Genomic DNA, 15968 nt, shown 5'->3' on the forward strand with positions numbered 1-15968 from the left:
AGATTCTGGTTCATGAAAAGGGAAAGGGCCTTGAAGATCCTCCAGAGGAACTGGTCGAGGCAGCAGCCGGGAATTGGACATGCGGCGCCGAGGCAATGCAGATTCCATTTGACCAAAATGGGGCCAATCTTTCAGTTTCGAACAGAGTGGTTGAAGCAGCAGCAGGAAATACCTGCAAGGAAGTAATGCAGATGCTATACAACCAGCTGCGGGAGAATCTTCCTGTCTCTGAGAAAGCGGTTGAAGAGGCCGCAGGAAATGTGTCCTGTGCTGTACAGATACTTAGCCTGTTTTTGAGCCACAGAACGAGCTTTGTACCATCTCAGACTGCATTGGAAAACGCAGCACAAAACGGACACCAGGGACCATCCATAATGAAAATGTTGCTTGATCGAGGTAAAAATGTTCCGATCTCGATAGGAGTCTTCGAAGCGGCTAAAAAAAACCTGCGCCGTGGGTAACCGGTGATGATGGATCTATTATGCCATGAAGGGGATCTGGTGATTCCAGAAATGCTATTCTACTACCTTCAGACGGAATTGAGATATTGTTCGGGAGCGAAGGGTCCTTCACACGATCGAATGCAGCAAGTTGAGAGGAAAGATGGTGTTTGGATGGTCAAGGCAGTCGGTGGAAAGGTCACTAGTAGTAAGGAATCGCAACGAGCCTAAGTGACCAGTCTGTGCATCCACGATCATCGAATCGACATGACTTCACTCCTTACACCGGTGAAATTCAGACCCAATGTATCTGAGATCGATAAGACCTAACAGTCCGGTAGCTGATTTATATCCGAGTGAGTGGCTTCGCATATATTTACATTCTTCTAACATTGATCCAGTCAAGGTAACTGGGGGGCAAACACCCCACCATCACCATCACCGCCATCCTTTTTATCATCATGGGAGCAATCAGATGAGGAAGTATCTGAAGAATATATATTAAGGGAAGTCTCTCGCGAGACCGACCAGAGCCTATGACAATAAAAAGGTCGAAGCCTTGTTCATCAATGAGCAGGATCAAGTATTGACTGCTGGAACGGTGAAGACATGGACAGGTTCCCCCAACTTCTGCGTATCCCTGCATACAGCCTTGTCTGTTATTCCCTCCAATGTAACCCAAAGAGCAATCCAATGCATGTAGGACCGCCTTGATTCAGCCTTGTGTTCAAAACACACAAAACCCTCGCCCCTTTTTTTCTTCCCCTCTTTCCAACAAACCCTTCTTGTCCGTCAAGATGAAGTGGCCCTTCAAAATGCCTCAGAAATATCAACGCGTGGTGCTTCCTCAACACGGCCCTACTGCTACCAAAGAACAAAGGGCTAAGCGGGAGAAGTCACGCGAATCATCCTTAATCGTCGATTCGTGGTTCTGGGAGATTTTTGCCGTGGCGTTCAGTGTAATCTGCGCAGTGGCCATTCTGGTTCTTCTTCTTGTATACGACGGCAAAGCATCACCCAGTCTACCACATGAGCTGACACTGAATACGATCGTGTCTATCCTAGCCACAGCATCTAAATCGTCGTTGATCTTCCTAATCAGCGCATCGATCAGCCAATTGAAATGGATTTGGTTTCAAAAAGAAAAGAAACCAATCTATCACCTGCAGTCCATCGATGACGCCAGTCGTGGTCCGTTGGGCGCCTTGAAGATTATCTTCCAGCATCGTGGATACTCGTGGATCTGCCTGGGGGCACTGGTTACTGTTCTTGCACTTGCATTTGATCCATTTATCCAACAGATCATCAGTTATCCCGTTCGACAAGTGCCTAGCCCAACGGATATCGCATCGACCAAACAGGCGATATTCCCATTTACCCTGGAGACAAGAGACGCCATGTACGAGCCCAGTGGAGCGTCGGATACCGGGTTCAATAATGCGATCAACACAGGCATCTGGTCGGAGGATTTTAACATCAATCCAACCTGTGCCTCTGGGAACTGTACATTCGACCCATTTCAGTCGACAGGATGGTGCAGTCAATGCGAGGATATGACCTCCCAAGCACGCCTTGTCGGATGTTACGACATTCGCTTGGATAATACCAGCACTGTCTCCAGTTATACCTGGTGCAATGTCACCCTCCCCCAAGGATATCCATCAGGAAGCAAGATCAACATCCTCCCACAAAGGACCAAAGGGCAATACTTGATGGAACTCCCAACCGAAATTGTGTGGACGGTCAGCGATCCCAACGACATCGGATACACCTGGAACAAGACATACTCGGGCATCGCAGGTCCGTTGATGGTGCTCGCTCATGCCTCGTTCAACTTCACATACGACAAATTCGACGTTCCCGCATCGCATCCAGAGAATGGCATCCGAATCGGCAAAGTGACACAGTGTGCTTTGTCCATGTGTTCGCGTACTTATAATGTTGCCGTCCAGAACGGCATTCCATCCATCAATATGTCAGAACCGGATTATGGGAAGTACTTCCCCCACGAAGTCATGAAACTCGGGAACAGATCCGTGAATTTATCATGCTGGAAGCCAGGCCATGGCCCTCCTGTCAATGTAACGCAAGTAGGAGAAGCTATAGGCAGCTGGGGTGTATTCAAGAATGCAAGTGAATTCGCCATCTGTCCGCTTGATGGACCGCCAGCGAAAATAAGGCAAGTATTCGCGTCGACATCGTTCGTGACACATTCATATGGATATTCGACCGGATGGGGAGGGTACGTTCCACCGACATATTCTGATAATCTGCGAAGGATCGTGGACTCGGGATTGGAAACGGTGGTTACGAATGTTGCTGCGTCGTTGACCAAGCATGCCCTCGATTCGAGTAATTCGACGATCCATGGCATTGTGAATGTCGCGCAGGTATACGTGCATGTGAAGTGGGCATTTCTGGCACTTCCAGCTGCTGTGCTCATATTGGGGATTCTGTTTTTGGTAATAACTATTCTGATCAACAGAGGACAGAAGCTGGGGCTGTGGAAGTCATCCATTTTACCGGCTCTATATCATGGTCTGGATGACAGTTATTTACAAGATGAGCATGCGTATATGTCGATGGGAAGTATGGAGAAGAGTGCTCAGTCTGCAAAGGCTAGACTTGAGTTTTCAGAGGAGAAGAAGAGGCTTGTTCTGAAACAGTGATGATGATCGAGGCTTAAATAACACAATATACAAATAAATACATGATAATCACAACTTGGCCAACTCGCCAATGGTATATCCATTCGGTAACTTCAATCCGACAGGCAATCCGTTGATATACGGAGCAGTAAATGGAAGCTTTCGTTTTGCTGCCAGCACTTCCTCGACGTCCTTGTACATGTCGTATCTGCGACTGTTAGTCTGTATCTTATGTATAGTAGGGTAGACCCACGCATTCATCTCCTCGATAGTCAGCTTCTTCTTCTCATCTTCAACCTTGTATGTCGACATATTTGTGTTACTCGAGAAACCAATCCGTTCATTGATGTTATAAGCTGCCTTTGCAGCTGCTGATTGAACCTTGGTGACTCTGGGTAATCGAATACTTTCATAGACTGACAGTGCTTCGTCGATGTTGCCGTTAAAGTAGGTTTTGCTGAAGATAATACCCAGTGCTGCTGCATCTTCGATTGCCATACAGGCACCTTGGCTTTGATGAGGCATCATCTATCTTGTCAGTAATTGCAGACCGAGTAAGGGAAGATGACATACAGGATGGCCAGCATCTCCCAGCAAACACACCATGTTGCGGGTGATATACGGATACGGTTCACTAATCCGTCAGTTCATGCTCAAGAATAGAAGAACAGGAAACATACTGCACCCACAACCTCCACGGCCGAATCTCCGTCCCAATCGCCAAATGCGAACGAACCTGCGCATCCAACTCCGGATACGGCGCCAACAGCTCCTCGACCGGCCTATCCTCACCACCCCAGGTATGATTGACAAAATCACCCTTCTCCCGCGGAAAGAAGCAGTAATACGATAACAATTTACCACCGTTGCATGGCGACAGGACAATCTTGTCCCACTTGCCCTCCTGGCCGCCCCAGTACTCGAGGGCGCTGTGCTGGGAGTAATCGACTAGACCGAGGCGGACGGCGTCTTCTGTGCGCACGTTGGCGTGTAAACAGCTCGAGTCCGAAGGTTTCTTTTCTGGTTTCAGGCCGATGATCTTGCGGACTGCGGAGCCGATGCCATCTGCGCCGATGATGAGGTCGTGGTGGGCGGTGGTGTTGTTGGTAAAGGTTATTGTTCCGGTTTGGAGGTTGATATCTTGACACTGTAGAAGTTAGTATCATCGATATAGTACATGGGTGTGACATACCTGATGATTAACCTTCAACACAGCCGGAACTCCCTCTCCCTCTCCCAGGGCAGAATCCTTCAACATGGCATGCATATATTGTCGATGGAACATGTTATACACATATCCCCATTTCTTCTCATAATCATCCAAGTCATACACGCTGACCGGCTCTCCCGTCTTCCAGTCGCGGTTGATCAATTTGCGTAACACAACTGGGTCGCCCTTGCTCACGTCCACCCCCCATTCGTGTAACCATCGTGTACCGTTCGCAGCACATGATACAGATGCTCCAACTTCGCCGGCAAAGTCATGACGTTCGTAGATGGTGACAGTATGGCCGGCGCGACGGAGAGCGATGGCAACCGACATACCGCCTATACCGCCACCGATGACGCCGACGTTGAGTGGTCTCCAGCTGTTGGTTTCGATGCTCATTTTGTATGTATTATGTTGTGTGATGATATGATGATGGACTTGAGATGAAGGATATATCCCTTCTTATATATGGATGGCGATGGCTATTCACGGCGATAGCGTCCCTTATAGGAGTCGGGTGAGTTGTCGGGTGCTGCACCCGCACCCGACCCGACACACGGGCCCGCCGATAAATATATCGAGTAATCAGGGTGGAGATGGACATTACTGGACTTATCTATAGTTTATTGGATCTATCTGATTATCTGATATCATATACATTGTGGATGCGTTGCCAATTTGGCCGTGTCTATGAACGAAGCCGATCCACCCGATCGACTTGTTTATGTTGGTTGCCAGTACAGTTGGAGTACATTTACTGATTGATACTTGATCGACATTGCATGGATAACAGTGTCCTATTGATGGGCATGATGGCATTGACAAGTCGTCTACTCGGACCAAGGTGCACATCCACCCCTGTAGAAGAATACCTCTGGTTGGTGTTTATCTATACATATTAACTACCCATAACTACCCATATGCTAATTATTCAAAATTATAACAATACTCTAGCAATTATAATGTGATAGCTAATATCTACTCCATCTTCATCTCTATACACTTCATCTCAGACTAAAACAAGCTAAAAGATGACATCAGAGTGGGTCTGCACCTGATCTGCGATAAAAGGAGTTTCTCACTTCCCCCTCTTCATCTTCATTTTCACCTTCACTTCTGTATATTCACTGCACATAGATGAAAATGGCCTCACTCACCCTCCACCACCTCCAACGCAGCCAGTCCGAGCGCATCCTCTGGCTGCTCGAGGAACTCAACATCCCCTACAACCTCACCATCCACAAACGCGATCCGCTGCTTGCCCCGCCGTCCCTCAAAGCCATCCACCCCCAAGGCTCTGCCCCCGTCATCGTCGACGGCGACCTCATCCTCTCCGAATCAATGGCCATCACAAACTACATTCTCTCCAAATACGCACCCAACAACACCCTCACCCCGCCTCCATCTGATCCATCCTACCCCGCTTACCTCTACTGGCTGTACTTCACCCTCTGCACGCTCCAACCAGCCTGCAGCACCGCCATGTTCGTCTACTTTGACCCCAATATTCCCGACGATGCACCGGGACGAAGCTTCCCCCGGCAACGACTCCAGAAAAACATCGCCCTAGTCGAGAAGCGACTCGGCGAGAGTCAATTCCTGGCTGGCGATAGTTTCACGCTCGCTGACTTGATGGCGCTGTGGTGTTTCACGACTCAGCGCACATTCCTCCCCTGGAATCTGTCGCCGTATCCGAATATCGTGGCGTATGTGCAGCGATTGACAGGAAGAGAGGCGTACCAACGCGCGATGGATAAGGGCGATCACGGATTGCCGATTTTGAATGGATTGGAGCCGGGGGAGAAGAAGGCTGTTTTTTAATTATTATTATGTCTATATAATTGAAATGATTGGACCACGACGGTTTGTGGTGTTTTGCATGCAGATAAATATATCAACCAGTTAGACTTATAATGCAGGGTGGACAGTTATCCGCCACGTCAACTGCGGCGCTTACGATGACTCTTAAATATTCCTCAATAGACTTTGGATAGATCGATAAATATGGCCGATGTTCACAATGGATGCATTTTCTGGCTGCCAGAATACAAAGAGGCATCGAGACTGCTTCATCCGGGACTGCCGCCGGGATGTCTCAATCATCCGGTCATCATTGTCGGCTGTGAAGAACAGTCTGTGACGGTTGTTTTGGTATTTCCATCTCTATATTTACCAGCTGATAATTAATTATTCAAGCTTACGACATTCAACAATAAACCGCTCGGCAAAAAGTCGCGGAAATGGACCACGCATCTTCCCCTTGAATCTTCGACTCCCCATCCAATATATAAAATCGTCCTTCGCCTGAAGAATCGCAAGAGCTGGACATCGCGAAAACAAAGCTACGCCAAGATCGAGAATACATTCGTCGTGGATCGCAAATTACTCAGACCATGTAAGAACAAAAAGAAGGTTGAGTTGACAGCAGAGTCATTTCTCGATCTGATATACTATGTCCATCGCTTTTCTCCTCTGCGATCTGTGATATCGTCAACGTGGTCCGAAGACTCCACTCTCGGAGATGATATACGCGCCATTTCTCCCCGATCTTCAGATTACGGTACTATCAATGTCTACGTCCACGGGCAGCGAATGTCCTCCTACGCAGCCGACAGACTACCTCCGAACAGCCCGATGAGAAGAGCTTCATCTCTCCCTCTGGGCTATCCGTCAACACAGCAGCAATTCTACCCGAATACCTACTCGCAGCCATATGGACGAACTCGAGATCTGATTCGCTATCCTTTACGGTCGGCAGAGAGGAGAAATCCATCGTGTTGGACGGTGTTGTTTGTGGTGTTGCTTTGTTGGGTTCTTGTTTTGGGGTTGGCGGCTAGGGTTTATTCGGATTTGAAATGATTGTGATTTAGTTGGATACCTGAAGTTGTAGCTTGTTTTTATCGTGATATAAATGAGATCCCAAGCAGGGAGGTACTTGAATATATATATACCCATGTCTTTCTTTCAACAGCCAGAGCCATGAAGTAGACAAGGGTATGCGCACACTCAGTCTGTCGAGATATAATGCAGTTGTCGTCCCGGTTGAGACAAAGACGTTCGATATTGAATGAGGAGCGGTCATCGGATGGGCAAAACTGACAGTGAGGAGAGTGTCTCTGGTATTCCATGAGAAGGAAATTAAAATCATTTCAGCCTAGCCTGTTTCAGGCAATTATTGACTCATCCACCCCTTCACCTTTCCTTCTCTCTCTCTCTCCCTCCCTCTCTCCCCCTCTCTCTCACCTTTCTGCCTTCCACTCTTTCCCTGCATCGTTTCACATCATGACCAAAATGCCAAATCCCCTGAAATACCTATCCATGCTCCCTCAACATCTCAGCAGCGGATCGGCATATACGAATCCCTGACGTCCATAATGTCCAAACTATCCGAATCCTCCAATATCCGAGATGTCCTCTAAAAGGGAATTGAGTATATTGGGTTAGAAGAGGGTAGGCTCATGGAATACAGGGATGCCCTCCACGAAATTAGAGGGAGTGGCATCGACGAAGCAGAATTCCAGAAAGAGCTCGAAACCGCCGTCGAAGACAGCGTGCCGCCCAACGAGCTTATCTGGGCCTGGCAGAAGGGGGAGTCCGCCATGATCCAGGACATGGAGGACGAAATTGAGAATATCAAGAGAGAGACGAATGTGTCTGAGGTTGAGGTCTACGAGAGAGCGTTTACGAACTGTGTTATTTCCAGATTTCTGGGTCCAGCCAAACAGGGTAACAGCGCTGTGTCAAAGCCCGAACAAGAAATCTTTCGACGACTGGTTCTTGATCACTATGGCGTTATCCGTAGCGATGGCAGCTTCAAGACCGCATACTGTCATCTTGTCCATTGGGATGATCCACGGGACGTGAGAGTCGCTCAGTTGGTTCCCAGGCAGCTGGCAGGAATTGCTATCTCCTTGCTTTTTGTGGTGGAAGAGATAGACCTGACGAACCCGCGGAATGGCATTTTGTTGCATAAGAAAGTCCAACTTGCTCTGGATGCTGGGAAGATCGCGATTATACCTGCTGGTAGTGATGCTGAACGCAAGTGGAAGGTTGTTCTGGTCGACCAGAGTATCCAAGAGGAGGTCGTCCGTTTATACAACGACGGCGATAACTTTGACCGGGAATGGGTCTCTGTCAGATGGAAGGTAAGTCCTCTTATCCATTTCTGTATTTCTCTAACGAAGCAGGAAATGGACGGCCGTGAGCGCAAATTCCTCACACGAAACCAACCCGCCCGACGCTTCCTATTCTTCAGATTCGTCCTGACATACATCCAAGCGAAAATAGCCGGAAATACCACCTTCACCTCCATGGTGGAGACATCCGACGATCTCTGGGCGTATCCGGGCCAGTATCTAGACTTGTCGATCCGGGCTGTTCTGGCCAGAAACATTGCAGGGATTAAGCTCCCGCCTCCATCACCAAGCACACATTCGACGACCTTTGGCCCGATGAATTTGGTACATATCTCGCTGCTCAACTGCGACAGATAATAAGAGAAAGCAACAAGCGATGGGAGGACAGGAATTCCGATGATGATTCGGAGTTGGATGAAGAAAGTCAGGATTGGGTGATTGTCTAGGGGGGGGAGACACAGAAATATGTGCATCGATGGGAACACAAGATACTTAGACTGATAATGCTGTTATCTCCAGATTCACATGTGATGGCCACAGCATTCCAGTTGCGGAAGGCTGGGATGGTACAAAAGCGGGGTATCCAGGTGCAGGGTCAGACATGATGTCAAAATGCAGCCATTGCTGACTGTGTCTATCTTATAAATAGGACGGGCTGCACATTATTCTATTCAGTATTCTTTCTCCTTCTTCGTGCCCACCATGTATTTCTCCGTGGCCGAATCGATGTTCCCAGACAACAAAGACAGCCAGAAAAGCAAGTCGAGCACTGCAAAAACAGTCTTATTCCTCTCTCTTGCCGGCCTCATAAGCGCTGTATTCCTGCGATATTCCTCCATCGATAATCTGAAGCTGCTTATTTCCGAGGTGCGTTGTCCACTTGCCTGCAATATACCATACTAACGAATATAGTCGAAATTATTATAAGAGACACGGACGCGTTTGGAATGAGAATATGAGACATGTAAATAGCACAAGCCACGATAATACCTATTTCAACCCTATTTGAAGCTATCCACGCGATAATGTATCTCAGACAGTATAACCAGAAGAATCACTCGATCGCGTTTCTTTCACTGTAGGAGGTTTTTATCATTATTCGAACCACCTATCGTGCACTTCGTATTACCCATAGACATGCAACATACAGCCGGAGATATTTTCCATGACGATATACTAAGAAACTATATCTGATATGCAGGACTACATAATCTGATGAGTGCATGGATCCCAAGGCATTTTGCAGCTATTTTCCCTTCCAACCGACAGCATCTCCAGTACCAGCAAGTACACTCGCTGTATCCTTGAAAGCAACCACCCACTCCCTTTCAATCGTCTGCCGGTGCTCTGGACTGCGAACCTGGAATTCAACATCAAAAGGCATCGACGTCTTTGGGGATGCGGTAGCCTAAGTACTCATCATCCTGGAGAGCGCAATGAGGGACACCGGCGGGTAAGACTGGTCTCCAGCGGAGGACTTAATGAAAAAAGGCTGTCAACTGGGGAAAAGCCGGGAGATCCTGAAAGGTGGAAAGCCTATTCCTGCCGACAACAGTGTCCAGCTCTTGTTGAGCCTTGTGTACAGCTTCGGGATGAAGAACAGCTGCCATAGCAAAGAGCTCCATCACAGTCCTACTAGTGAAAATGGCTCCTTCGTACATAACCTCGAGCAGATGGGCTTGCTCTGATGTGAAGGAATGCTGTAATTCCTTGAATCCAAGGAGATGGTGCGACCGGTTCCACGAACTGCTGTTTCGCCCTTTTTCCAAGCTCTCCATCAAGATGCTTTCTGCGTTGCGATGAATTTTATCCGCTCTCTGCTTCCACAACATCGCGAAAGGTAATCCAACACCGGAAAAGCGTCAACAATGAAGTTACTAGGCGATGTAATCCCATCCATGATAGCTCGAATGACTGAATCGATCGTCTTTATAGTCATTTCGGTCTCCTTGGGCGATTGTCCTCCATACACCAAGGCAGAAGTGACTCGCGATACGTACTGATGGAGACAGGGAACAACATCCTCTGCTGACAGTATCTCATGAACAAGCTGCAAACCCATATAATCCTTCAGAGGCTGGTATCTGTTCGCCATAGTTGTACTGAGCACCGAGGCCAGTATCCGACAATGGCTCTTCCACGTTGGCCCATATGGCAAGATGGCGGTATGCCACTCTCTGGTGAGATATTCATTGGCGACAATCGTCTTCGGACGGGAGCTAATTCAAAAGATAGCATTCTGGCTGATAGAATGGTAAGTCGATGGGCAAGGGTTCAGTTCATATTGATATTCACATTCCAAGCGACCGTATTTCCAGTCGATATTATGTGTATTTGATTGATATCACCAGACAAGGACGAATTGCCAATCAAGATGGATGGGTTGCAATTCCGCCATTTCAGCTACTCTCGTGTTACACACCTTGACAAGGGACACCATCGTTTGGCTTGAAATGGACAGGCTGAATGACTCCCTGCTTCAAAATCTATTCTGTGTAAGTAATCCTCATGATTGAGAAGAAACATGGGTGACGGAGTATATGTAATCGCTATGACGTTATGGAATTAATACTCCAATCTTCCTAGTATATAGATATGCTTGATATGATATTACTAGCAATGATCCAGATAAAATCATATGAATAGCATTGTATACAGTACCAATACACTAAGACCTAAGATAAATACAGTGATACCTCTTCTACTCCTTACCGGGCTTTCCACTTCACCGCTACTTCTTTGCTTCATCATACCATCGAGAAATGCAAGTTTATCCTATTATCTAATAACATAAATGATTAAAATATAATCAGAGAAGGGGGTGACGCATGGCATTATCTCCATTCTTCAACACACGCACACAGCTTCAATTAAAGTAGCACCATCTGAATTGTATATAAGACAGACTAGATGACCCATTTTAATAGCCAATGCCAATACAATATCAATTAGCATGATTTCTTCTCTACAATTATATACAAATACTCTTCTAATGGCAAAACAATCAGCCGAGTGGGTCCTGCAGAGTTTTAGCCGAACTCCGAACCACAAATTCCCGATTGGGGCAGCAATGAGTCACTTGTACGCCCTTTGAAGGCCACAATATTCAGCCCAACTCGTATTCTCCATTCTGACATCGGACTCCTCTCCGATGGGCAGCAACACTGGCCAATAACGGGCCCGGGTGGAGTTCAATTCCTGTTTGAAACCCTTGGAGCTCCAACGGGTTGCCGAAAGCGGGCCCGTATTCGGTCCACCGAGGATGTTTTCATTGGGAGAGACGATCGGACAAAAGGCCGTCCCCAGTCTGGCCCAGATTTGAAATCAGCCATTGGGATTGTAATAAAAAGTTTTCAGGTCCGGAGGGTTCATGGTTCAGGTTCAGGGACATTACTTTCGTTATTGTGAGATGTTAACATGACGGTCACGGCATTCACTAAAGACGCTCCCGATGGAGTCGTCCAGTCTATCCCCGAAAAAGGCGTCGCTAGTCCTTTTGATTTCCCTCTGGTAAGCCTCTAGTCGTCTTAGTCCGGTCTAAATGGTGTATTAATGATGCAAGACCAAAAAACTCCACATCGTCGTGGCCGGCATCTACTTTGTCTTCAACAGCTCCCTGGGCTCGTCGCTGTCTTCGGGCGCGACAAATGAAATCGCCCAATACTTTGACATCCCCAGCGATGACCTCAAGCTGGTGCTTCTCACCTCGCTGTACATGGCCGGCTTTGCCATCGGGCCTGTCATCTTTGGCCCGATGAGCGAATACTTTGGTCGGAAATCCGTGCTGACCTGTACTTTTGCCATCTATCTCATCTTCACCATGGGATGTGCGCTGGCACCAACATTCCCTGCGCTGCTGGTCTTTCGCTTCTTCTGCGGCCTTGGAGGATCTGCACCAAATGCCGTGCTGGGCGGGTTGTATTCCGACATCTACAGCGATCCGCATACTCGCGGCCTCGTCATGGGCTGGTTCATGTTCGTCACCATCTTTCCGCCTCTCCTCGGCCCGATCATCTCAGGCTACGTCTCGGTGATCTCATGGCGATGGACATTCTGGGTGGGTTTGATTATCGCAGGGGCTGGATTTCCTCTGATTCTCTTCATGCCGGAGACGTATATGCCTGTGCTGGTGCAGCGACATGAACGCGCCATGAATCCGGATAGACTCACCGGCTGGGAACGGTTCCGGTTTGAAGCAAGGGAGTTTTCGAACAAGATGGGCTCTGTTATGAGTCGGCCGTTTGCGATGATCTTCCAAGAGCCGATTGTGCTTTGCTGTTCGCTTTATTTGGCGTTGGTTTACTCCGTTTTATATCTCTATTTCGAGGCTTATCCGATTGTGTTTCAAAGTGAGTTGCTACCCTCCAATATTGATGATATACACTAACTCTCCAGAACTATACGGACTATCCGCTGGTGTCAGTGGTCTCGCCTTTCTTCCTAGTAAGTTCCACCGACTATACCTTGAAGATAATATCTAACGAGACAGTTCTCCCCGGCTCCATCATCGCCTTCATCATCTTCTTCCTCTACAGCTCCTACCACACCAAAGCCGCAAAGGCCAATCTCCCCTGGGCCCACGTCGAGGAATACCGGCGCCTCCCCCTCGCCTGCATCGGCTGCCTCGGCATCCCCATCGCCCTCTTCTGGCTCGGCTGGTCCGCAAAACCCTCCATCTCCCCGGTCATGCCCATGATGTCAGGCATCTTCTTCGGCTTCGGCTACCTCCTGATTTTCATGGCGTTGCTCAACTATCTCACGGATGCATATAAGCAGTTTTCTGCATCGGCTGCGGCGGCGGCGAGTACGACGCGTTCGCTGTTCGCGGTTTGTCTACCGCTGGCCACGGAGAAGATGTATGGAAATCTGGGAATTAATTGGGCCAGTTCTTTGTTGGGGTTCTGTGCGTTGGGGATGGCGGTTATTCCGTTTGTGTTTATCAAGTATGGGGTTTGGATAAGGGGGAGAAGTAAATTTGCGCAGAGGGCGGCGCAGGGGGATGTTCTTCTTATTAAGTAATTATTCATAATGATATAGATTAGATCATGATAGATAGATAGACTATATAATATAAAAGTTTTTGTTTTGGGTGTCTGCTAAGATATGGGAAGAATAAGGTGTAGTATAAAAACAAAGTTGGATCAGCGACAGCCGAATCGGAATTGAGGAACGGCCCGCAGTCAGCCTTAGAGGGAGGGGAGAATTACTGCTATTGGATAGTATTCCTTGGCTCTATTCATCTTATCTAATGGGTGTGATTATCTATAAAGGTATACCTTATTCGAGCCTATAGGAAGTACAGGAAATAACAAATCACTTTTCTATCTATTGTAACAATATGTCAATTTATATACATTTAGAAGATAGCACCGTCACCACAGTCTACACTCTCAAAGCCACTCAATAGCTTCCTAATCTATCCCATTAAAGACTCATTCGGAATATAAAGAGGCATAGAATCTTCCCAGATAGAATCAGTCAGAACCTCCTTGTTCGAGCCATCTGCATCCATCGCGATGATCTGGCCATAAGGCTGGAATGTCTGATCGTAGAGGGCACACTCGTACTGGAAACCGAACATGCCAGACGAGTAGAGAATGCGGCCATCGTGAGACCAGACGGCGTGGGCGTCGTTGGCACCACTGCTAGTCAGCACCTTGATGTCGGTTCCATCAGGACGCATAGTGCAGACGTCATAGTTGGTTGGGCTGGTCTTGCGGGTGAAGACGATTCTCTCACCATCAGGCGAGAAGAAGGGAAGGTTATCCCATTCGGTGGTAAGGACGGTGATGTTTCTCGTTTCCAGGTCCATCATGCGGAGACCAAGTTGCGACTTTTCGCCCTGGGTGGAGTTGTACCCCCAAACGCGGTAGACGATCTTCTTGCCGTCGTGCGAGAAACTGGGGAAACCGGAGTTGATCAGGCTGCTGTTTGCGCTGAGCGTGGTGGTGCTGTTGGTGAGGACTTCCGAGTACGAGCCGTTGGTGGCGGCACGGACGAGCCAGCCTCCATTTTCTGCTCTGCTCTGGAACCAGAAGCCAACGCCGACGGTGATCCATTCGCCGTCGGTTGACCAGGAGGGCTGGAAGGCGCCGGCGAGTCCTTGGCTGACCATGGTGGAGGAGACGAGGCCAGAGGTCATGTCGTTGTAGACGGTTTGCTCGTTGGTTCCGTTGGCGTTCATCTTGACCACGGACGAGTTGCCGAGTTGCTTCTGGGTGATGGCGAGCTTGTTCTGGTTGGAAAGCTGGGGGTAGACGTCGGTGAAGCGGTATTCCCAGTCTGGGTCCCAGCTGTATAGCTTCTTCTCCATGGGACGGATGTCCCATCCGGTCTTTTCGTAGACAACCTGCTTGCCGTCCGGAGACCAGGCAGGAGAGCGCACAGTTACACTGGTGGTGTTGACATAGCTTCCACTGGTAGTGTGCAGACCCTCCTTGGTAGCGCCCTTGTAGAAGTATCCGATGTTGTCCTGGGAGATGTACTGCGGGAATAGCTTCACACCAGCGCCTTGGACCTCCACACGGCGATCCTGGCCGGTGGCAAAGTCAACCGACACAATGCTGGAGTTGGCCGAGTCGATCGACTCCGGACGATGCGAGTCCCAGGTTGCTTCGCGGGTCATCTCGTAGTAGACGATGCGCTTGCCGTCAGGAGAGAACTTGGGCGAGCCCAACGACCAGTCCTTCTTGCTGGTGATGAGGCGGAAGTCGGATCCATTGGGTCGGATGGCGTAGATGGACAGTTCCTGGGTATGCTCCCATCCACTGACGCCCAAGAAGACAGGGTCGCCGTGGCCATACCAGCCTGAGTTGCGGTCCGAAGAAAAGGCAATCCATTCGCCGTCGGGGGACCACGATGGGCGGAAATGGCCATCGGGCAGGGTATCGTTACCCACTGTAGACGGGGTGTTGGTGATGTTCCACTTATCACCAGTCTCCAAGTCCATCACCCAGATGTTCGCCTTGTATCCGTTGGCAGTCGAGACGTAGGCAGCGAGCTTTCCATTCGGAGAGAGCACGACGCCATCCTCGACAGAAGACGTGGCGACCAGTTCTTGCAGATCCGAACCGTTTGTGCGAACACGGTAGATATCAGAGTTTCCGTCTCCATTTCTCTCGCCAGTAAAGGTGATCCATTGTCCGTCGGGGGAGAAGGCGGCATGGTATTCGAAGATAGGTTCCGACAGCAGAGCCCGTTCGTTGCTCCCGTCCGCGTTGGCGATATACAGCTCGGATGTACCAGGGGCAATTCGGTTCATGAGGAACGCACCTTTCTTTCCATCTTTAGCGGGTGTATCGCGGACTGTCTTGGTGTGTTCGTGTGGCGAGGGCGTATCCCGCGCATTCAGCATCTGCGAGGCATACGGACACAAGCCCAGAACCGGAGGAAGGGCAAAGCCCAGCACAAGGGCAGCAGAAGAGCGAAGGAACCGCATCGTGGTGCTTTTTCTTGGAAATCTTCAGTCTGCATCTGCCTCCTGGCGGGAACCGGCGATATCTATATAGAAGATCCTCGCCGCTTGTAGCAATTG

The 15968-nt window shown here is 48.9% G+C and overlaps 8 protein-coding genes across 8 annotated transcripts; 5 read left to right on the forward strand and 3 right to left on the reverse strand.

Moving 5' to 3' along the window:
• Nucleotides 1–1216: 1216 nt before the first annotated feature.
• ASPWEDRAFT_41044 (DUF3176 domain-containing protein) lies at nt 1217–3256 on the forward strand. Its single transcript, XM_040835452.1, has one exon. The coding sequence runs from the start codon at nt 1256–1258 to the stop codon at nt 3107–3109; it is 1854 nt and encodes a 617-aa protein (XP_040689478.1). The 5' UTR covers nt 1217–1255; the 3' UTR covers nt 3110–3256.
• Nucleotides 3158–4697, reverse strand: ASPWEDRAFT_28412 (FAD-dependent oxidoreductase; the record flags this gene model as incomplete). The annotated part of the gene is made up of 4 exons (XM_040833132.1): nt 3158–3616; nt 3662–3722; nt 3769–4235; nt 4281–4697. The coding sequence occupies 4 exons, from the start codon at nt 4695–4697 to the stop codon at nt 3158–3160; spliced, it is 1404 nt and encodes a 467-aa protein (XP_040689479.1).
• A 572-nt stretch (nt 4698–5269) lies between these two features.
• ASPWEDRAFT_41046 (glutathione S-transferase family protein) lies at nt 5270–6252 on the forward strand. The gene has a single exon (XM_040835453.1). The coding sequence runs from the start codon at nt 5442–5444 to the stop codon at nt 6117–6119; it is 678 nt and encodes a 225-aa protein (XP_040689480.1). The 5' UTR covers nt 5270–5441; the 3' UTR covers nt 6120–6252.
• Nucleotides 6253–6302: 50 nt separating this feature from the next.
• Nucleotides 6303–7157, forward strand: ASPWEDRAFT_28414 (uncharacterized protein; the record flags this gene model as incomplete). The annotated part of the gene is made up of 2 exons (XM_040833133.1): nt 6303–6449; nt 6495–7157. The coding sequence occupies 2 exons, from the start codon at nt 6303–6305 to the stop codon at nt 7155–7157; spliced, it is 810 nt and encodes a 269-aa protein (XP_040689481.1).
• A 208-nt stretch (nt 7158–7365) lies between these two features.
• On the forward strand, nt 7366–9022 carry ASPWEDRAFT_41047 (HNH endonuclease signature motif containing protein). Its single transcript, XM_040835454.1, has one exon. It carries the CDS (start codon nt 7757–7759, stop codon nt 8789–8791), a length of 1035 nt encoding a protein of 344 aa, XP_040689482.1. The 5' UTR covers nt 7366–7756; the 3' UTR covers nt 8792–9022.
• A 908-nt stretch (nt 9023–9930) lies between these two features.
• Nucleotides 9931–10992, reverse strand: ASPWEDRAFT_41050 (uncharacterized protein). Its single transcript, XM_040835455.1, has one exon. It carries the CDS (start codon nt 10527–10529, stop codon nt 10212–10214), a length of 318 nt encoding a protein of 105 aa, XP_040689483.1. The 5' UTR covers nt 10530–10992; the 3' UTR covers nt 9931–10211.
• Nucleotides 10993–11592: 600 nt separating this feature from the next.
• ASPWEDRAFT_156022 (MFS transporter) lies at nt 11593–13524 on the forward strand. The gene is made up of 4 exons (XM_040829694.1): nt 11593–11944; nt 11997–12783; nt 12830–12877; nt 12924–13524. The coding sequence occupies exons 1-4, from the start codon at nt 11852–11854 to the stop codon at nt 13451–13453; spliced, it is 1458 nt and encodes a 485-aa protein (XP_040689484.1). The 5' UTR covers nt 11593–11851; the 3' UTR covers nt 13454–13524.
• Nucleotides 13525–13850: 326 nt separating this feature from the next.
• Nucleotides 13851–15872, reverse strand: ASPWEDRAFT_111514 (TolB family protein; the record flags this gene model as incomplete). Its single annotated transcript, XM_040828250.1, has 1 exon — nt 13851–15872. The coding sequence occupies one exon, from the start codon at nt 15870–15872 to the stop codon at nt 13851–13853; it is 2022 nt and encodes a 673-aa protein (XP_040689485.1).
• Between the last annotated feature and the right edge of the window lie 96 nt (nt 15873–15968).

Source organism: Aspergillus wentii, assembly GCF_001890725.1.
Source record: "Aspergillus wentii DTO 134E9 unplaced genomic scaffold ASPWEscaffold_4, whole genome shotgun sequence".
In the NCBI taxonomy this organism is placed as follows: domain Eukaryota; kingdom Fungi; phylum Ascomycota; class Eurotiomycetes; order Eurotiales; family Aspergillaceae; genus Aspergillus; species Aspergillus wentii.

Coding starts and splice junctions, on each gene's coding strand:
- ASPWEDRAFT_41044 (XM_040835452.1), top strand. CDS start 1,256: ATGCCTCAGAAATATCAACGCGTGGTGCTTCCTCAACACGGCCCTACT.
- ASPWEDRAFT_41046 (XM_040835453.1), top strand. CDS start 5,442: ATGGCCTCACTCACCCTCCACCACCTCCAACGCAGCCAGTCCGAGCGC.
- ASPWEDRAFT_41047 (XM_040835454.1), top strand. CDS start 7,757: ATGGAATACAGGGATGCCCTCCACGAAATTAGAGGGAGTGGCATCGAC.
- ASPWEDRAFT_41050 (XM_040835455.1), bottom strand. CDS start 10,529: ATGGCGAACAGATACCAGCCTCTGAAGGATTATATGGGTTTGCAGCTT.
- ASPWEDRAFT_156022 (XM_040829694.1), top strand. CDS start 11,852: ATGACGGTCACGGCATTCACTAAAGACGCTCCCGATGGAGTCGTCCAG. Junction 12,784..12,829: donor TTATCCGATTGTGTTTCAAA/GTGAGTTGCTAC, acceptor CTAACTCTCCAG/AACTATACGGACTATCCGCT. Junction 12,878..12,923: donor TGGTCTCGCCTTTCTTCCTA/GTAAGTTCCACC, acceptor CTAACGAGACAG/TTCTCCCCGGCTCCATCATC.